A 22,936-nucleotide genomic window follows, 5' to 3' on the forward strand; every position below is an offset into this window, starting at 1 on the left:
TTTCTTCACACTTAATGGGAAAAACCGAGATGAGGACGTTCTAGAGCTGCATGTAGAAAATGGGTGGGTTTAGAGTGATGCCACTCTTGGGGTCTTTGGCATAGTCCTCCAGTGTAAGTGGAATGTGTATAGATGCTTTATGAGCGCCCGTGTCTTCGTCCTCTGGTAGCACAGGTATAAGGTTGCTGAAGCTGTTGTAGTTATAAGAGTTGTCCTGGGTTCTTTTCATGTATGTAACGTCCACTTCAGGTACCTCACTCCTCACAGCAGTCACAAAAGCCTGCTTAGTCTTCCTGTTACAGTAAGACACGGACAGTTAGCTAGCTATTATGTAACCAACTTTAACATATTTAATTATTACATCAATTGTGTAATATCTACCTAACTGACATTCAATTGATTGACATTTATTTATGAAATATTAATCCGACTGGCAGGTTGTAGTAAATGTAAACTATCTCACCTCATGTGTTTGTAGTATGTGATACACATGATGATTCCTGTTATTGTCAGAACACACAGTGCCACGGATAACAGTGTTATTTTGAACAACTTGTCTTCTGTGTGGGAACAAAGAGAAAACTGTCGAGTGACCTGAAACCAAATATTAATGCTGGTATTTGCATTAATACAAATGGTAGTTAACACACAAAAAAACATTAGTTACCTCACTTTGATAAAAAGCGTGTAAATGATGACAGAATTTTCTGTTTTTTAATGTCATTCCAAACCTGTTTAAGAGACTTATCTTTGGAACACAAATTAAGATATTTTGAGAAATGTGTCAGTGGGTTTTTGTTTATACAGTGGAAGTCAATGGGGGTCAATGTTCTTTGGTTACCAACATGCTTCAAAATATCTTCGTTTGTGTTCTGCAGAACAAAGCAAGTCAGATTTGGAATGACATGAGGGTGAATGAACGATGAAAGATTTTTCAGTTTTTGAGTGAAAGAAGGTCTTCAAGATCAATTTTGGATAACTCAGTGCTGCAGGTAAATACGGTTAGTTTTCCTTTTTTTAAATTCATTTATCTACCAATGTTTACTCCAATAAACGAGTCAATTTGTGAAAGTATGTTGTATTATGATCTTAGGTTTATTTGTTATAGTTATTCAAGTATTTTCGTATTATATTATTCTTATTTTAATCACAGTAGATGACCCACACAAGCACATAAACATGGATACTTACCATAAATAACTGCTTTAGTTTTTGCATCTTCTGAGTCAAGTATCGTCCCATTAAGAGCCCGAGCAATTCCTGTGAAGCTCATGGTGCCAAATGTGGCCAACAAACTTCTTTGCCTGGTAATAAAGGAATGAGAACATTCATTAGCAGAAGGTCATGTGACTATACTGGCAGGGTTTCTCTAGAAACACCCCAGCAGCCTCCTAACTTCATTCAACTTTCGATTCCGGCGAAAAACTGAGTAAAAGCCAAGTGGGAGTCTTGTCCAGACAGTCCATTTAGAAAACTCAAGAAATATGTCTAAACATAAACTTTTGCTTTACTTAAAGACTTAAATGCGAAATTTTATTATAAGTATGTGTGCCGTGTCTGCGAGACTTCTTGCAAGATTAACAAATAAACACAAAGCAATTCATTAACCTTAATGCTTTACTTCATTTCTAACCTTATAAACTAAACCACGCAATTTACTCTCTTAACGTGACACTGATGCTCACATTTCCCACAATACAATGTGTAGTATTGACATTTCTACAAAGTTGTTTTTGGATATTCTGCATTTACAATTGTTCACATGGTCTCTCGTGGTATAAAAATAAACAGATTTTGTTTCTGCATTTCCCCAAACACACACACATACACAAACATTGTACATCTGATGAAACAGGATAACCATAATTCTTCATGATAGTCATGTGTTTAGCTCAGGCAATCACAAAAAATGTCTCAAATTTCTGCAAAGTGCCAACACAAAAAAATCACCTATTTCAACTTGAAAATATAAAGCATCTTTTTAACTAAAATAAAGTTGTCAAATTGTCACTTGTATACAAATCATATTAAATGAACTAAAATGGGTTAACAAATTTCAACCAAAATGTTTTATTTATATGAAATTCCACTAGATTTTTAAGTCAATTCTATGTCATTTAAGTTCAAGTGACTTATAAAGCAAACTTGATTTAAAATTTTAGTTCAAAAGCTGTCATGAATTAAAATTTTAGTTCAAACGCTGTCATGAAATTAAGTAAAAAAATTTTTGTAAAAACAAAAACCAACTTATGTATATTATATACCTACATAGATAACACAGATATACCTTCATACGTCCCTGGTAATGGAAAAGTCAGCTTGACAGTTTCACTCTGAAACTGCATAAAATAAAACACAGCATGATCAGTAGTAATAAATAGTTACATTTATATGCCATATTCTAGTTATATATACAATATTATTTATATAATAATTATATACTTTTATATATACTATATGCATGTTGAATGAGACACTTTATGACATTCATCTCAATGTCAAAAAAACTGAATTCACCAAGTAACGCATGCAGTCCTTAAACCAACCACAAGATGTCAGTGTTGGCGCTTTATATAGTTGTAATTTACACGAGTGTCCTGAGTTAGCCTACCAGTATTGAGGCATATAATTTATACATTGCGAACAAAGATGCCTATACTTCCCTAATATATCCCCTACTACACATATGCATAACAGTATGTACTAATCTGACAGTCATAAAGTTCTTTATCTAATACAGTGTATGTGGTTTCAAAAGCATGTGCTGTTTGTAAATTACTCAACGTTTCATACCTTAATCTTTTGGTTATATACTAACCTAAGAGTGAAATCAAGCACGTAATGTGTCAAGTGTCAACACACACACGTTAACACTGCACACAGAGACCCAGGCTGTTATTTATTTAGGGATGTGACATGACGTGCATTATGTAAAGACTGACATTTGAAATGGTAGTATGCTGTTGTATAATGTGCACGTTCCATTTATGCAGTGGAATCCAGTTTCGTCAGTTTTTAGAAAATAATTTCACAAATTTTGTAACATTTATAATGTAACAATTTATAAAAAGGCGTATACCCTAAGTTGAGTTATATACTTATGTTTATGAGTTAAATTATACAGACGTTTCAGCGGCAAAACCATAAGTTTAATACAATAAAATTTTAACAAATTAATATGAATATAAATGAAATACAAAATAAATTGTTACATTATAACCAAACACAGACCGGAAGTTAACTTCGGGCCAGGCGTGTGTCCCCGTCCCGATGAAACAGTCTATAGGTTTACTATATGTTTGATATATAAATAGTATAATGTAGCCTAGTATATCTTAAAAATAGTTCATTTCTTAGTATACTTCTATTCTAGCCTAGCCTGTGTTTGACCTTAAAATATATATCATTTTTACAATTTAATTGAACAAAAATGTTAGGATGTGGTAGTCGCCGAAATATTTTGGAAAAGTTAGTGTTTGGTCTTTATGTAATAACTTTACGTAATAAATATGCTTTCAATGTGTCTCGAATCATTGACCTCTGTGCTGCAAAAGATTTGTAAACATTTAATAAAATATTTATTTCTGTAAAACATTTCCTACTTGTTCCAAAGTTCCAGTTGGATATTTGACTTTTGTGCTCCTATTACGTAAAAGATGTGTTTTTATCATATAAAATACTGTGTCTGTTTCAAGAGGCTGCTATATCCTATGTCCATCTATCCATCCGTTTTCAGGCACACGTGGAATAAATTACCATCTTGTTTGGTCTCTTGCCTCAACATGGGTCATAAAAGGAGTGCTGGGATTGATTATTTGTTTAAATATCTTCATTCTGAGCCAGAGTCAATACATGTGATATATAACCGTGTGCCCAGTGCAGAAGAATTCATGGGATGTCTTTTTGCCCTCTGGGAGTGTTTGTTGGATGGTCCGGTGGGTAATTCTCAGTTATATTGGACTCAGACATGGGTCAATGAAAGGTTTAGTGCTGATGACAAATGCCAGTTATAACAACAGATAAAGTTCTTTCTCATCATAAAGCAAAGTGCTACCACATACAACACTTGTAGATTGTGCCTAAAAAGATTTTTCAACTTTACTGCCTAATTTAGAAAAATCTCATGTCAACATGTTGCGCTTGAAAACAATATAGTGTAACCATAATGAAATGTGGATTAAGAGGCTTTAAGACCAAGATTTCTCCCTTAGAACCTTGCTTAAATATGATGTGAAAAAATATTCTTTTATATCAAAATTATTTTTTCAACTAAGGAAAAGTTGAACAGGGGCATTTAACAGAAAAACGTCAGAATTTGACTTGGTGGCATACAAATAAAAATACTTAGTAAATATAATTTTTTAATACTGAACATTCATGTGAATTGTCTTTATTTCACTATAGTATTTTAGCACAACACACTAACCAAAGTTAAATCTATCAAATAATGATAATTTTTAGGAAATTAATGTTTTTTCTGTAAATTATTTATGAGTTATATTTATGTATTGCCGAGCGGAGAAGAACACAGCGATATCTTCTAAATTGTTCAGTGTTGGGTAAGTTACTCTAAAAAGTAATTAACTACTAGTTACTAATTACATATTCAAAAGTGTAATTAGATTACTGCACAAATTACTCTCTCCAAAAAGTATTTAATTACTTATTACTAATTACTTTCTATATCCTATATCAACCTTGATTAGTTAAGTGATTCAAGGATAGACATGAAACGGCTCTTTTAATTCATTCAAATAACTACATAAATAATTCTTATTAACTGACCAAAGTATACTGTACAAATGTGAGAAGCATACATTTTAAAGTTAGACTTATAATTTTGATGTCATTTCCACTATTGAATATATTACACAGTATTTAGTTCAATCAGAAGTAACTGTTACTAAATTACAGAAAAAATAAGAGTAATCCATTACTTTAATTTAATTACTTTTCCCTTGAAAAAGTACAGTAACCAATTACTTAGTAACTTACTGTACACTCAACACTGAAAATGTCGCCACGTACCATCAAACCTTCATATAATGTATAGTAAAACAATCACTTATCTCCCATCACGTTCCCACTGCTGGAACACACATCTATCACTAAAATACTGCTATAAAAACAGACATGGCTGGATGATTACTCAGCACTATATTCTGTTCTCGAGACGGCACTGTGAATTTTCCTCTAAAATACAAAAATAGCGCATAATACATCAGGGCATAGTTTTGCATGACCCATTAAACAGACTAATGTAGTGGTTTTGTGACCCTGCTTGACCTCTCTATACATACAGAAGATAAACATTGAGTATGTATAAACACGTCCATATAGACATGCAGCATGGAACTAAAGAAGTCACAGAGGGCTAATGTCGGATTAAGCTTGACAAAACGTTGCTAAAAAATACATACTAAACCAGAGCAATTTTATTCCATTATGACAATCCCATGAACTCACTAACAAAAACATGATTGTTACAATTTAATAAGCATGGTTATATTTTATGTATTAAAATGGCCTCTCTGTCGCCCTCTTCTGGTAACGTGTGGAATGTACAATTGCTGGGTTAAAGGGATAGTTCACCCAAATATGAAAATTCTGCCATCATTTATTCATCCTCGTGTCATTCAAAACCTGTATGACTTTCGTTTTTCTGTTGAACAGAAAAGAAGATATTTTGAGAAATGTCTCAGTGATTTTGTGTCCGTACAAGGTAAGTCAATAGAGGCCAATGCAGAAGAAAGTACGCTAAAATGACATGAGAGTGAATAAATGATTTTGGGGGAACTATCCCTTTAATGCATTCGGTCAATAGGAAGAATCATTTAGCATGTCTCTTAAAGATTTTCCACGTCCCATGTCATCAACAGATAATACCGCATATGGGGCAAATTGACCTCTGTGCACATTCTCAGCATGGGACATGTACTTGGCTGGACCCGACTCAAAGCCCTGCTGGGTCAGAGCGAACCGGCCAGGCTATTTCTGCTTTCTGCTCATGCAGTTTACCAAGTGACCCGTGCACACGACGTGGGAATGAGTGGAGAGTTCAGTCCGTAACCGAGACTCCGGCCAAACGACAGCGAACAGCAGCACCCAGCCACCGTAAACCGTTCAAACAAAAGTATAAAGACGTCAGACTTAAGGTTTGCGGCTTAAATGACAATGTGCAGTATCAGGATGCCATACCGTGAATTGTTTCCAAATGTAATGTGTGCACATAATTTGCTTACTCAAATAACCGCATTGTGTTTTTTTAGCTTTGAGAACCTGCCAAGCGCTACAGTACATAGCGGCATGAAACACGGGAAACGTGCTTGTGGGTCTCATGTCTGAGCCGTGGGTGGGTGGGTCGTTGTCGGTTTGATTATTTAATTGTTTGTGTGAAGTGCAGTGGACCGACTGCTATCGTCGCATGTTTTGTAGCGTCTTTTACAAAAGAACAGAAGACCACCCAAAACAAGCACGCAGTCAATACAAAAAATATAAACCATGTTAGAATACTCATTTTAATCAGTCATGTATATACATTCACAATATATATAAATGATAAGCAGTTATGAAACATGCCTCGAGTTGTTTTACTATGTGATGACAGCAGGAATCTTAAAAGAAAGTGTGTTCCCCCCTTATCTGTCATATATCGCCTCGGTTCTGTATCACAGATGAATCTTTGTATGTTCTGTCTCTTTTCTGCGCTGTTTTACACAACCTGGATGGGGGAGCCTGACAGCCCACACAAACACAGAGTCTCGACGCCCCGGCCATTCATTAGTGATGGCGATTCTTGTCTGAAGCTTTTTCTTGTATAAACACAGATTCTGTCCATGTGATGAACTTCTGTGGAGTAGAGATGGACGAGACGGAGGAATGCTATGAGAAGTATTCGTTTCAGGGCATATATGACCCACAAAGGTGCTGTTGGTTTTCTGTGTGATCAAGATGAATTACAGGTGAAATGTGAGTATGTAAATACCCACCTAGCAACCTCCCGGAGCACCCTAGCGACCACAGTGAGACATCTTCTGTAGAACACAAAAGACGATATTTTAAAGAATGTCGGTAACCCAAACAACACTGAGCCCCGTTGCCTTCATTGTATGGACACAAAACCACTGAGACATTTCTCAAAATATCTTCTTTTGCGTTCCACAGATTAGAGTCAGATCATTGAAAACAGCTGAACGCCAGTTTGATGGCACCTCAAAAATAAGGACGAAAACATGGGGTCCACCCCCTCATGACATCACACAATTTCTTCTCCAGAGCACTTCCTCTGAACCAAACCCAACATCATTTTAACGCAAATCAACTTCCTGCCAAGCTGACCAACTAATTCACCACACCTTACTCAATAGTCATGACACAATTCCAACACTTAAAAAACATCATAGCTTTTCTCGGATTTAAAGCACTCCCAATGGAGCACAAACTTCATATTTCTCCCAATCATTGTATAGTAACGCAAACCCTCCCAACCAAGATCTCCAACAATGCAATCAGCATTACCAGGGCCATATACAAGAAGAGGTCAAAACGTGTCTTAAAGGAACAGTTCACCCAAAAATAAACATTTTGTCATAATTTACTCGCCCTCAAGTTGTTACAAATCTGTTTAAAAGTGTCTTTGTTCTGATGAACACAGAAAGATGCACGAATGCTTGTAACCACCAAACAGTCCTTGGCCACTATTGACTACCATAGTAGGGAAAACTGCATTATACATTTCTTTGATCTGCTGAACACTATGGATATTTTGAAGAATGTAGGAAAGCAAACAGTTCTGGGGCACTTGACTAATGTTGTATTTTTTCCTAATATGGGAGGAACTGTCCCTTTAAGTACAGAAAGCGTTTGAACCTGCATGTCAACACAATCTTTGAAAAGTTGCCAGATTGGAGCAATAATTCAGTCTCATCTCACATCCATCTAACATAAGAGAATGACACGTGCAATGATGCATTATGGGAGTGTGTACACGGATGAATTTCTCTGCTCTGCCATGAATAATGTCTTTGTCTGATGGCTGATAAACAGTCTCACCTCCGCATTGGGAAAAGTTCGGGTTTGCTATGTGCAACTGGCTTCCTGTTTAATAGCTCAGAAGAAGAGTAACAATCTTCTTCACCTGCTTATAAAACAAGATCTTCATGCGGTGTTTTTGGTGGTGGTCCGGTCATTTCTATGTGGTTTCTAAGGTGTTTGGTATTATTTTTTCTTGTTACGGTGTTCTGGGTGGATGGGAGGTAATTACTAGCAGGCCCAAGTCAACAGACTGCACTCTCAAGTCTCTATGAAAAATCTGCCCTCTTTCGTTGCCGTTTTATCTGGCAGGCAACAATTGTAAATCCGACTGCTTCGAGCAGGCAGCACGATGCGAGGCATTATTCATGTCCCTGACACCAGCGGTTTGTTCAAATTCCTTCGCAAGCACCACAAACAATCTGACACTTTCTGTATATACAGAGAATGAATTTTATCTCTATGGCTTTGGGGTTAAACCAGCTCGATGTACCATAATTATAATCAGTGTGTTTGCAAGAAGATAAATGAAGTTGGATCAGAAATTCGAGTGGTTCAGGATTACTGTGAGAAAACGAAATTGGCTATTGCCTGTGACAGCTCTCTTCCACTGGGTTCACACCAAACGCGAATTAAGCGTTTTGCGAGAGTAAATTACATACAAAGCCAATGCAAAGACGCGTATAGACGTGAAGACGCATCAATCTCGTCTTCTGCGAAGGTTGTAAATATTTGTCAGATCGCGTCACTCACGTGAAAATAACAAACTTTCCCCACAAGTAATAAAGAGCGTGGAACACAATTGTTCGCGTTTGGTGTGAACCCAGCATTAGGGTTGCATGGTGTACCGGTGCTACGTTAGCATCGCAATGCTAAAACTTCAAAATAAAATATTATTATTATTAAATGAAAGTATCGTAGTACTGCAAGTAATGTTGCATATGGGCAATAACGTTCATTTTAACACTTACATCTGCCTTTTTGCAGTGTTTCTCTCCTAAATGAATCCGTGTTTTCAACTCAGACGAGAATCCCGTTTTGACTCGGATGAGATCGTTTTAAACGGATTGGTTAAAGGATTCACTGACTCAGTAAAATATTGCCGCCACCTACTTACCGTTTTAGTTTTACATTTAAAGTCCCAGTTAAATAAAAAATTACAATTCCTACTTTTCATGAAATATTGCAGCGTTTATTGTAAATATCTTATTAGTGTGGGTCATTCTCTTTTTTTAAATTCATGTGCCCTCATAATCTTCAGTTAAATCTGAAAATGCACTTCCGTCCTCTAGTGAATATTCATCTCAAATGATGCAAGTTAGACAGCTTGGGCGGAGCATCCATTAACTCCTCCCCTTCAACTGTCAGTCTGCTGCCAGTTTCATTTCAAAATGCAACGGCTGTTTTTATACATCCAAACAATTCGCAGTGAAAAACGCAAGCCGTTTCACTCGGAATGCGACAAAAAACGGAAGTAAAAACGATCACAACTTCCAGTTCACGGGGACTTTAAAGTAATCCTAACATTTCCCTTTTTTACATTTCCATTGCTGAATAAATTAAATTTGTCACACATTTGAATTAGTTCCCACGCGTACTTTAGTATTTACTACAGTAAACTTTACAAACATTTCTAGACACTAGTGTTTTTGAGTCTTACAAAGGTAAATATTAAAGTATGCTACAGTATACTGTTGACAAAATGTTTATATGCTCTCCAACTTGTAAGTCGCTTTGGATAAAAGCGTCTGCCAAATGAATAAATGTAAATGTATACCAATTACTATAGTTAATACTACAAAATGTATGAAAACGTGTGTTCACTACTCTCTGGATGGGTTAAATGCAGAGGTCACATTTTGGGTATGGGTCACCATATCTGACTAATAGGTCACTTTCACTTTCACTTTTCACTTTCAAATATTGTAGTGTACAGTATAATACAGTTAACTATAGTAAATATAAAATGTTTCATTAACAGCTGTGTATGAAGGATTTTTTTTGTAGAACATGGCACAGCATTGTGATATTACTTGGTATCGTTATACTTCAGCCGGTTTACTATCGTAAGATATGTTTATGGAACTGTGAAAACCCATCTATGGACCATCTGAAGAATTGGTATATGGGCCATGCGAACTCGAAGTTGAGGTCGAATTTACTTTAATATTGTGACATTTTTGAGTAAAACTGAATTTTGAATAAGAAAAATGCAGGGCGAAAATAAAGTTTTATTTAAAAATGAAACTGAAAAAATAAGGCTCGCCACTTCGAAGCAGAAGCACATTTTATTCAGACTTTTATTTTTTTAACTAAAATTCATGAATGAATTTTTCACAAAAAATTCACAACAATTCACAAATTCACAAAAAAATAGGAAAAATTGGGAATTGTATTTACGCTGGGAATTTATTAAATGTATATATTGCCGGGATGACAACATTGAAAAGTTATGATAGTTTTGTTCAGTATTATGATTCATTTTTATAATTAGCTTTTATTTTATAGTTTTTATGTTCATTGTAGTTTAATTTTAGCAATTCTCTTGTGTGCTTTTGTCATGTTTTTATTTTTTTTATTCTATTTTAGTATTTAGTTTGTATGTTGTATGTAAGATGGATTTATTTTTATTTTTTTATTTTTTTTCTGTTAACATAAATTTAAGTTAATTCCTAAAAAAATTCTAATTTTAATTTAGTTTAAATTTCTAAAATAATATTTATACCAATTTTTCATTTGATTTCAATAAAAAAATGTTTTAAAATAGTTTTAGTTTTGGTAATCTATATAAACCGTGTTAAAACACCTGCAATCCTTGAGAAAAACGTTGTAAAGGATCTATTGGAGCGCCTGGTGCATGAATCCTGTTGAGAATAAAATTAAATGACTATTTCTGGCACTGCAATATCCATCCATTACAAGGTCATTAATCTTTACATCTGACAGCTATTTTCTCTCAAACTCTACGGCTTTGGAAAGGAGGTTTTACTTCTGCGGTCTCCTCAATAAGTTTTGCATTAGGGGAACAGCAGCTCAGATCCATCAGGTGGGTCTGGCACTGCTCACTGGAATCTGGGTCTGAATAACACGTTTCTGTAAGTCTTCAGCTAAAGTACATGAAAGACTCCATGACAATATACTGTACATGACACTGTGCAGCTAATGCTCATATCAGTAGCCTCTGCACTTCTGAATGACATCCTATCATCGGCATGCATGCAAACGAGCCCGTCAAGCTACATTACTTGTCCGATGCTATCAGCAAATCTCTTACGAAGTGAGAACATGCCAGTGTTCCGACGAAAATCAAAATGCGGCTCTGCGTTTGTTGATGCACTTGTACTTCAGAAAAGATCAGACAAATGGCGAATGGAAAATTGAAAGTGTGTCCAAAAAAAGCATACAACCTTTATCAGGCTTAGGTTACTGAGGGAGTGAAGGGAAGTTTTCTGAGCATATCGAGCACTTAAAAAAGGAAGAAAATCTTTCCAGTCGCTTCAAATGTTTCTATAATGACAGCATTAAAATGAACTTGATGCTGCTTACATCTTGCCATGATGCTATGGTGATGCGAGTGGTTGCCATGGTGTTGCTATGTGGTTACTAGGATTCTGTGTGACACAAAAGCTGTTGCTAGGGTTTTCTAGATTGATGATAATGTGTTGCCAGGCAGTTGCTAAGATGTTCTGTGTACATTTAAAGGGTGTTCAGAGTGGTTACTAGGGTGTTGCTATGTGATTGCTTACTGGCTCACGTAAGACTATGTCATTTTTTACACAATTTGAGATGTCATTCATGTCTGTTGCCCAAATGAAGGACAAATCACAACTAATTTTAATACTTAAAAGTGCTAGTTCACCAAAAATGAAAATTCTTCCATCATTCACTAACCCTCACGTCATTTTAAACCTGTATGACTTTTTTCATCTGCAGAACACAAAAGAAGATATTTTGAAGAATGTTGGTCACCAAACAACATTGGCCCCCACTGACTTGAATTCTATAGATACAAAACCACCGAGACATTTCTCAAAATATCTTCTTTTGTGCTCCACATAAGAAAGAGTCATACAGGTTTTGAATGACATGAGAATGAATAAATGATTAAAAATATTATATACTATTCCTTTAAGCTGAATTTTTAGTATAACCAACAGTACTGAGAGACGTAACTTGCTGTTTGATACGAAACACGGTTTCAAGCTTACATTTAGATCAAGATACCTAAATAAATGAATTGTGGAGAACAGATGTATTCCTGGAGTCTTGCCATCATTCTCCTTTGAGGAAGTGCAGATGTGAATCTTTTGATTAGCACAAATCTGAGTGATTTAACTTGACATGCCTACGCTGCAGCTGTAGACCAAACCATAAGAGCAGAAAGATGTGGTCTCCGTTTTTTACGGCTATAAGGAAACTGCATAAAATATCTCACCACCTCTGAGAGAATTTGTTACCTTGGCTCCGTTTCAGGTTACGTTCAATTTAACCCGCAACACAACGGTAAATCTGGCTATATGTCTTTATTACAAAGGCTTAATATGAGCAATTACAGGGTCGGTACATTTCGTTAAACCCTTACGTAGTTAACATTAACCCTCTGTTAAACATCTAAGCTAAGCATGATAGATGGGTGCACTTGTTCCAATGTGTTTTATGGGAAAATTCATATGATATATTCATGTGAGAGAATGTGTGTTTGTATGTGTGTGTGGTCACATTTTCCAGGGGCTTTTACTAAAATACATATCAACACAGATATTTCTGCAAACACACACACAGTTTCTCTGGGAAAGAGGTTTGGACACTCAGGGGAGTGTTGAATGTGGAGGCAGAAGATGGACCAAAAATAGGTTGACAACATGGAGCGCATAGGAAAAATGTGCCCTCTGAAGAAGACCACGAGCCGTCAGAACACCATGTATGTAGCTTTTCCTTTAAGAAAATGTTTCTGAATACTAATGAGGCCAAACAGCTCAACAAGAGAAATGGGGAACATGCCAAATTTATTATCTAGTTATGCGGGGAAAAAACAGAAAAGCTCATGAATGTTGTGTTTTGGATGCAGGCATCCAGAATAGAAAACTAGAAGGTCTTTTGGGTTTCCATTAGGTGTCGATACTAACACAACCAGCAAAACCTCTTTGTTAACTGAAGCCTGTTTAACTCGTCTCGCATCTGCATGGCATGTATGCAAAGCTTATTGATTTAGTTGCTAAAATTGTATTCATGGTCGGAAAAAACATCAAAGTAAATGTAAATGATATGCATATGTAAATAGGATTTTATGACCCATTAAGAGTTTTTATTGGCCCACTCCCAATATGCAATTTATAATGATAAATATGGCTATTAAATCCATAAACCTATAATGTATGGTTATATATCTTATAATTTATGAGTATTGTTAAAACTGCAATTTGTAACTTTTTAAAATGAAGAATAATAAAAAATCAGTCCATACATTACTCCGTTTCGCAACGGTATGGTTACAATAATGATTTATTATTTCAGCTGTCGGATATCATTTTGTGATGAGTTTTGCCTCATTTGACTAAAACCCACATAAAGATAAGTACGTAAAATAACCAGCAATAAGACTTGGTAGAGTCAAAACAGATAGGAGTTTATAAAGAAATACCAGGGCTGTCAAATCGATTAATCACGATTAATTGATCCCAAAATAAATGTTTGTGCTCATGTAATATTTGTGTGTGTGCCGTGTGCATTTATACGTATATATAAATGCACACACATACATGTGTATATGTAAGAAATATTTACATAAATATTAGGGCTGTCAAATGATTAATCGCGATTAATCGCATCCAGAATAAAAGTTTACATAATAATATGTATATATGTATGTGTACTGTGCATAATAATTTTGTATTTAAAAGCACAAAAACATACACATACATGTGTATATATTTAGGACATATTTAGATTTATTTTTATTTACCAATAATTGAAATTATATATAAACGTTATTTCATTTTTATATTTGACTTAAATATATGCATATATGTGTATGTGTTTATAAATACACAATTAATATGCACAGTACACAAACATACATTATGTAAACACAAACTTTTATTCTGGATGCGATTAATCATTTTGACAGCTAATAAATGAACAAATAAATACACATAAATTTATATTTCATACATTTAAATATAATTTATTTTATGTATAAATATATATTGCAAATAAATCTTAAATATATACATGTATGTTTGTGTATTCATACATACATATGAATACACAGCACATACTGTATATTAAACACAAACATTTATTTTGGGATCGCGAATTATCGATTTGACAGCTCTAAAAAGACATAAAATGGAAATCCTGGAACCTTTTCTCATGTTCCCAACATTCAGCGAAACATCAGAAATGTTGTCTGTGAAATTTCAACACATGCTTCTACATGTGCCTGCTCCAGATGCAAACGTATAAAAGAGGTGTTGCATGTGAACTGGTTATTTTGCTCCACTGGCAAAACCACCATCACCAAACCAGCACTATTACAGCCTGCATACTCATACTGAGTTACAGTAAGATGGGTTGTTAAAGCAGCACGCTCCACGAATGAAAGAATTCGATCCAAACTCGCTTGAATTATACATCAGAGGGATTTTCTCAAATGGCCGTTTCGATCTCACGTTTCTCTTTTTTCCATCGACTATTAATTGGACTTTCCTGAAGGAGCCAGCAGGCGAGTATCGCCGACCCTGCCAACTTAAACAGTGAAACAACATACACTATAGTTTACAGTATGGTCATCCAAGCGTGAAGGACCAGAGAGAGGAAAAGAGCTAAACTGTGTCCCAGGAGAGGGGTATGGTGTGAGCTCGGATCAACGATACCTCTGCTGCCGGCTACAGATGGGAGAAAGGGCGTCCGTTTACTCTGGAGAACGTGATCGATCCTGGTCATACCTGTCAACATTCCATCCTTCAATCCGGGTTTCTGGGATCCTGCTGTTTTAACTGGCATCGCTCAGAGACGGATAGAAAACAACTGTGCGTGTCGATTGGGACCTAAATTGCAAAATCAAGACACGACTGGACTCCCGTATGTGTGGTTTACTGTAAGCGGGGAGCCCTGATGACCGGAGGTGTTGTGGGCCGGTTGTCAGTTTGTAAATGTTTCCTGGGGCAGGAAGAACCACATTTACTCAAATAAGCAAAATACCTGTGATGGTCAGTTGGTTGTGAGCAGGAACTGTATCACCGTTCCCTTTGAGAGGTCCGGTTGGAGAACATGAGTTTAGGTTTCACATTGCGTTCAATGATTAGATTCCTGACAGGAAGACCTTGGAAACCTTCCTTGAGAATGGTTTTTATACTGGTTTGGCATTGGTCTGGCTAGTGGACCCATGGTGAAGCTGGTTGACCGAGAGTGTCTTCCTGGATTAAATAAGCATCCCATGTTGGAGACCAGCAACCAAAGCCCAACATACAGTACTGTATATGCTATTGACCATCGATATTGCTCTTTATATAGACTCGTGAAATGAAAACATGGCTGTTTTTGATTTGACGAGAAAGCAGGATTTGAACACTGTTTGACAGATGCAGATTCTCAAGAAAGCAAGTTCAGTTCTCCACACCCTGAACATCTGATGTTCTCACAAAGAGAAATGCTGATGGGTTGAATGAACACTGAACTTGAGTCAAAGCCATGTGTACATGAGTCAGACCCTTGACGATCACTTCTGGACAACTCACAAAGCCGCCTCATGATCTGAGGTCAAAAACCATATCAAGAATTCCACAAGACTCCCACAGCCTCTGTTCAACTTACAAAAGATTTGCATAGTTCAAGTAAATAAGGTGTAAATGTTAAAAATGTGAAATCGGAGATATATGACCACTAGTACCTCAAAGTACATGTTTATTTCCATGTAAAGCTGACACGATGTCCGTTTTTACTTCACAGTTACCGTGGCCAAGTGAATCCGTGATAGCAATATTATCACAATATCGATCAAGTAAGAGATGATGGATTTTAATGCAAAGTGCCATGGATTATCCCGCTTACACCATATGGTCATTTGCCAAGTTAAAGCCGTTATTGACGTTTACAGTGCAATTTTTTATCAGACAGGTGAAAATTAGTTATTTTAGTCAGTAAATTTCGCGATAACAGCCGGCAGTACATTATTCCGCTTATTCCGTGGGCTACTTGCCACATGAGAAAAAAATATTGAAATATTTTATTAGCCAATTTTTGGTGAATGCAGACCTTCCGCGAGGAAAAGCTGTTTACTTTCGGTTTTAAGGTAAGAAACGACGTTCAGGAAAACGGGATCAGTGAGACTCATGTATAAACAAGTCATTTGACTATGCCATCTCACCACCGTCTAATCTATTTTGCAATAGATTCAAAACGAACTGAAAATAGTTTTATACTTTTCATAATAACACAACGATAACATTGTTTGAGGATCTGATTCTGCAATGCATGCATCTGTCACTTAATCAGACCCCCGCTTCGCGTGCTCACATACACACAGGCGCGCAGTGGTGCGGTGTTCACAAACTTTTTTCCTTCAGAGAGAGAGATAGCGACTAGCGTTATTTTGGATAAACCTTAACTTTAAGTACGGGGAAAATCTTTCTCTGCGTCTTTTCCGTTCAGTGAGTGGCAGAAGCAGCACATTCATAACAAAACAGCATCTTAAAGTAACTTGTAAGTAAATTAATAAATGATTAAAAAACAGCGTTTTCAAGCACCTGTCATTGTTACTGTTATGATTATAAACATTTGTCTGTAATTATTGTTTTATGTCTGACAACAGAAACATTAAATATGTGAACGACTTTATTGGGTATTCAGTTCCGTAAGTTCAGAGAGTAAACGCATGTACATAGTGATGATGTCACAAACATGCTAATTAGCACGTAACATCAACCTTGGACCATAGTGACGGGTAAAAATAGATTATGACGGATTTTTTATGTGCCTGTTCGTCAAAATGACGGACAATGAAAATGTCTAGCGCCACCTCTGCCGCAAACCTCTGCGTCGCTCCGTCAGACTGCCATCTAGTGGTAGGCCGTAGTTTATGCACGGTTGTGCGTGGATCTGAAGTTGTTTGTGTGTGGATTGTCCAATGCAAAACCGCGTAAAGAACGTCTCAAATTCCGAATGCACAGAACAGGATGAATGGACGCGCGTTGCAGGATACACAAATGCACAACGTCTCATTGGTATGCGCAAAATGATTATACATGAACACAAAATAAAACATTGTATTCACAAATCTGTCTCTATTTGTACAAATCGCCTCTTGTTTATTACAATCTAAATTTCACAGATTCAAATCATACGGCATTTGTTTGTGAATACTAAAATACAAGTGTAACTTGTATCACGTTCACGGCTGACTGTGCATGCATTTGTTAATCATTTTGATATTAAATTCATCCCATAGGATAAGAGAGCCTGTTTTCATTACATAGATCATTCGACATAAACAATAACCTCTTTAGACCATAATGCAGAAACCACTGAAGTAACAACACAAGATACTGTCAGTATCCCATGAACAATAAAGAAATGGTCTGTACCTATGTTAAGTGTGTTAAGTTACAAAATGATAGTCAAAAATGTCTACAAACAGTATTTTCGTATCAGATGTGATTGTAGTAAACCAACAGTTCAACTGTAGTTGACTCGTTTTGTTTTCATTAGTAAAATTTATCATAACAGAACATCAACAGAGAGTCTGAATTTCTCCTCAGTTATGAGATGTTTACGTGCTGACAAGAGTGTGAACAGTCAGTGGAGAAATACCTTCACAGATGTATAGATGTGCCGGACAGAAGCCGTATTGTGTGATTTGTACATCTGGAGTTGCGCAAAACAGATCTCTGCCTGCTTGCCCTTATCTCATACCACGCAGATCACTGCATTCGGACACGGTTGAGCGACCGCTGGCAATCCCATAATCCTCTCTGTTCCTTAACACTGAACAGAGAAAAGAAAGTACATTTCATGGTAAAGTAACTATGACTACCACACATTTACCATGGTAACTGACACACATCAAACGTCCATCTGTAGGAGTCGTCTGTGTTGGCCAGAGCTACTGTAGAGCGTGTATAGGATGACCACAATAAATACAGTTTTGTTTAAGTTCACGCAGAGCATTCATGAACCCAAAGTGAGACTGGCCAAGGTCAACAAACCTTTGTCTGACAATGAAATATAATTTGGAAACATCGTTGCCTTTGTTTTAGCCGTTTCCACACCCCAAATTCCTGCGGGTCCACCGCACCTTACAGCAAAGAAGGGTTAAACGCAATCAATTATATATTTTTGACAGTCATTTTTAGTGAACTTGGAACATGTCGACATGTTAGTGCACTACACTGGCAGATTTCTGCTCTATAGGGGTCAACTAGCGTCCAAAATCGCAGCCTGGCTTGTTTCGGCGGATCGCGAGTTCATTTGCAAATCCCAAATAAACCGAATCATCGGACCTGAGTGGGCGACGCTGACAACTATTTAGCTAAGAAATACAGCCGTGTTGAGAAGAGGAAACGAGCGGGGCCATAAAGCTGCTCTTATTGCAGTCTGGGAGTATTAGTTTTAAACATCAGTGCTGCCATTTTAAACCCAATGATGTGATGTCAGAGTAATAGAAAGCATCTGAACTCTTCACTGCGTTCACACTTAGGGAAACTACTTGAACTTCTGACCTGTAAGGTACGCAGAGGAACAGGAGACGGCCAAGAGCGGCCTGATAGGAATAACGTCACTATCAGGTGTAGATCGTCAAAGTACGACCAGGCTATTATAATCAGAGACTGAGCAGTCATGATTGCCATTTTGCGTGAAATAGGAAAAGAAAATGTTTAAAGTGCATGTTTGTTCTCAGTCGTTGGATTTACGAAAACACATTCTTGGTAGATGGAAAAACGAATCGACGCCAAAGATGAATTATGTGATAAATTCGGATCCAAGCTAAATTAACTAACTGCAAATGCACTTTTTCTTCTGTATGTTAATATCACAAACTGCAGTTTATATTTGTAGACGGAACAAATGTAAAAATAAAATAAAATACTGATAAGTGTACATTAACCAGCCATACAATAGCATTCTGACGTTTAGGGTCACTTGGAATCTGAAAGCCTTTACTTGCATGTCTAAAATTAGTTTTGTGGACAAAAATGTAATCGTGCATGTATTACTTTTTTTAATCATCTTGATTTTTATTTTTTAAAGTTTTTGAAAAAAATGACTTAATAATGAAGAAAAAGCAGTCAATAGGAGCTCAGTATAGATAAAAACATTCCAGTTGAGATGAAAAACATTCCAGTTGAGTTTCTGCAAATTCTAGATAAAGGGTCACTTCACCGAAGATAATTAAAACAATTTAAATTAATTTAGAATTTTTATTATCATTACATTACACGATGATCAATACCGATGATATATCCTGTCAATCAAAAGTGGACAGGAAAATATATAGAATCTGTATATAGATAATGTTAAGAAACATCACCAGTTTGATCAATATTAATGGCCATTATATGAATTAATTAAATTTAGAAAGTTAAAAACTATTAATTAAATCTTCAGAATCGGTATCAGCAGATATCACTCTGAATAAGTTGGGTGAAACTAATATGTGTTACACTTACACTGTGTTAATAATAACTGACCCTAAACTTTCGAACGGTATAGTGTGAATTCTGATATCGCTTTTTATAACCTTTGCCAATGTAACATACAAAAATGCATATAATCTCAAATCAAGAAAGGTGGAAACCAGAAGAAATGGAGATTAGAGGATGTGTGTCTGTCTTAAAGGATGAGATACACGAGTCAGAAATGTGATGTGGCAGAAAGATCTACTGGCAGGTTTTAGAGACAGCTGAGGATCAGGCATGACTTACCTCTTTTAGACAGTCTCCTAATCTTCTGAGGTGACCTTCTGAGTGCCTGGAGAGAGAAGGTCAGAGACAAACCATAAACAATAGTTGTAAATACTGCTTTCACTGTCACATGATCTACCGTTTCTCTATTTCTGGTATTTCAAAGTCAGTTAAGAGTGAGGTCTTACTAAACTGCAGTTTTAGGACAAAAGAGAGAAATGGATCCGCTCTTTGCATGGTTTCTTTGGATATTTAATTTGTATTTATTGTTTAAAAGAACAGTTTGTAATTTCTTAAATGATAAAAAAGTAAATTAGGGCTGCAAGTTAAATGGCGATTAACCCTAAATATCGTTTAAACTGACCTGTCTAGAGTGATTATGATATTGGAAATTCTGCGATTATGTTTCGTGAGTGCGAGTTTGAGGTGCTTATAACATGCATTTGAAAAAACAACACAAAACAAAACATCATCATTATAAATTACTTTATTGTCATGAAAATACCTGAGGAGGCTTGAAGAACAGTGATAGAGAGATGCTCATAAGCATTTCCTGGAACTACGAGTGTTATGATACTTCTTCTGCAGCATTTATTTGGAGTTTCTGTGCGAGAGCGCCCTCTAGCTTTCAGATACAGCAGCACTTAACCGTACTTCACTAAAAAACTGCGCAAAAAAAACCCCGCAGACAACCGCCAAATTGTGTGCAGTTTATTTTCGATTTATCGTTCAGCCCTAATGTAAATGATAATGCTATGTAATCTATAGTACCAGCTCATAAATATTCAATATATTTCAACTATTTATTACTTCTTTCTACTTTGAAAATAAAAGTTAATTACAATAAATTAAACAACAGATATACTGCTGACACAATCAGTTTGCTATCCATGATTTGTAAATAGCAAAACCTTTTTTATAAATTAAAGGAATAGTTTAGCCCAAAATGAAAATGCTTTTAGCATTTTCTCACGCTAATGTCATTTCAAACTTGTATGACTTTCTTTCTTCTGCTGAACACAAAAGAAAACATTTTAAAGAATGTTGGTAACAACATTGACCCCCGTTGACTTCCATTGTAGAAAAAACCACTAAGACATTTCTCAAGATATCTTCTTTTGTGAAGAAAGTCATATACAGGTTTTAAACAACATGAGGGTCAACGAACAACGACAGAATTTTTATTTTGGGCTGAACTTTTATTCCTTTTAGCTTCAATCTTCCATCATTTGCACAACTTCCATGAGTGGGTGGTTCTTTACCATAAAGGTCAACATTAAAAGCACCATGCTTTTTTCAAAGGTCTAGCTTCGCGTCTATTGAAATACTGTATGTCTATAGTTAATGTGATGAACTACACCTGTGCTTTCTCTGCTATGACACCTGTGTGAACTTGAGGGGGAAGCAAGCGCTATATAAACAGAGACCAGAGACCAGCAGCTCCATTACTTCATGCGTGAAAATCTCCACAGCGCATCTCACTCGTAACAAACATCCAGAAACTTGTTTTCTTTCGTAACCCATAATCACTGACTGAGGCTTTCATTTCTCGGTTTAATATTTCTAAATTGCTTGAAAGTTTCCACCATAATTGTTCCCATCATTCACATAGACATCGATGAGCGCCATATGATGACATTATTTTCAACCTGCTGCCAAGTGAAACTTTAAGCCTATTCATTTCCCTTTTTATTATAGATCCTAAAGCAGGCCCGCAGACAAAGCACATTTTCTGGTGGCTAATAGAGAGGAAATGACTCTGGCTGTTAAATACAGACCCATACAGTGAAGGATTATTCTCAAATAAACCGCACTCTTATCACACTATCTAACAGTGAGTGAGTTTAAGGGATAAAATGTGTAGTTTTCACACAGCCATCTGTTAACATCTTAAAGTGCACAAACATCAGTAAACCTCACACAGTCTTCTGTATGGGTATCATGTTCTCTGACCGTATGCCGGCGGCTGAAGCTAATAAACAAACCAGAGGAGGCAGATGGGGTTAAAGCCACTCACCACCGCTGAGAGAAAACATACATCACTCAATCAGATCACAAAACCACAACACAGTCACGCCCACAGGAATGAGAGATAGCTAAAATAGAGCTGTTTGCTATGTAGTTACAGATTTATGAAAGATATAGTGATGTGTGTGACATCTGATTATTTATAGTTTGCTTCTCTTTGCATTTCTGTGTTTATTGTTTATGTTTATCCTACAGGGCAATTTGGTCGTTTCTTGAGGTATTTTGAATAATTAAAAATGTAGTAATAAAAAAATACATAAATGAAAAATCTAAATAATAGGGTTGTGAAAAATGACAATGACGAATAATTCATCTTTTTTGCAATTGAACTGTTTTACTTAAAGTGACAGTTCACCCTAAAATGAAAATTCTGTCATCATTTTCTCACCCTCTTGTCATTTCAAACCTGTTTGACTCTTTCTCTTCCGCAGAACACAAAAGAAGATATTTTGAAAAATGTTGGTAACCGGCACCCATTCGCTTGCATTAGTTTTGTGAATAGGTGCTGGCACTGGTTGGATTCCATCTTTCTTCAAAATATCTTCTTTTGTGTTCTGCAGTTCCAAAGTGTAAATGATGACCGAATTTTCTATTTGGGTAAACTATCCCTTTAATTCAAATGAATTTCAGAAAATAAACACTTAAATCACATGCAACTAAGAGATTTCAAATTCAGTTTTTGCCTATTATAAAATTTGATTATATTTAATAAAAATATTAACTTTGTTTTAAAATAGTATCTTAAAAAATTATAAACTTAAATAAATGTAAATATCAATTTGATATCAATTTTTAACATTTATATTGTAAAAATTGTTCATTTGATCATTTATTAGTATCCGTTAATATTAAATTACGAATCATTGTAATAATAGCCATTTAAAAAGATATTAGCGATGCAAATTGTTTTATATATGTAATTATTTATTTAACATTTATATGTAATTGTTATATATTATTATGTTGTTAAATGGGAA

The 22,936-nt window shown here is 35.9% G+C and overlaps 1 protein-coding gene across 4 annotated transcripts in view; it reads right to left on the reverse strand.

Moving 5' to 3' along the window:
* Positions 1-40: 40 nt before the first annotated feature.
* The window catches only part of si:dkey-246e1.3 (uncharacterized), a 45,290-nt gene continuing 22,394 nt past the window's right edge, over positions 41-22,936 (reverse strand). The window contains exons 2-6 of one of the 4 annotated variants that reach the window (XM_057326104.1): positions 19,953-19,998; positions 17,842-18,015; positions 1,192-1,304; positions 464-560; positions 41-293 (exon numbers count right to left, since the gene is read on the reverse strand). In XM_057326104.1, the coding sequence (XP_057182087.1) occupies positions 41-293; positions 464-560; positions 1,192-1,273 (432 nt within the window). In that variant the 5' untranslated portion in view covers positions 1,274-1,304; positions 17,842-18,015; positions 19,953-19,998. Of the gene's footprint in view, positions 294-463; positions 822-1,191; positions 1,409-17,841; positions 18,016-19,952; positions 19,999-22,936 lie in introns of those variants that run through there. The other 3 variants (XM_057326105.1, XM_057326103.1, XM_057326102.1) reach the window with 3 other exon arrangements.

The sequence above is a fragment of the Triplophysa rosa genome, linkage group LG25 (assembly GCF_024868665.1).
Source record: "Triplophysa rosa linkage group LG25, Trosa_1v2, whole genome shotgun sequence".
Classification (NCBI taxonomy): Eukaryota; Metazoa; Chordata; class Actinopteri; order Cypriniformes; family Nemacheilidae; genus Triplophysa; species Triplophysa rosa.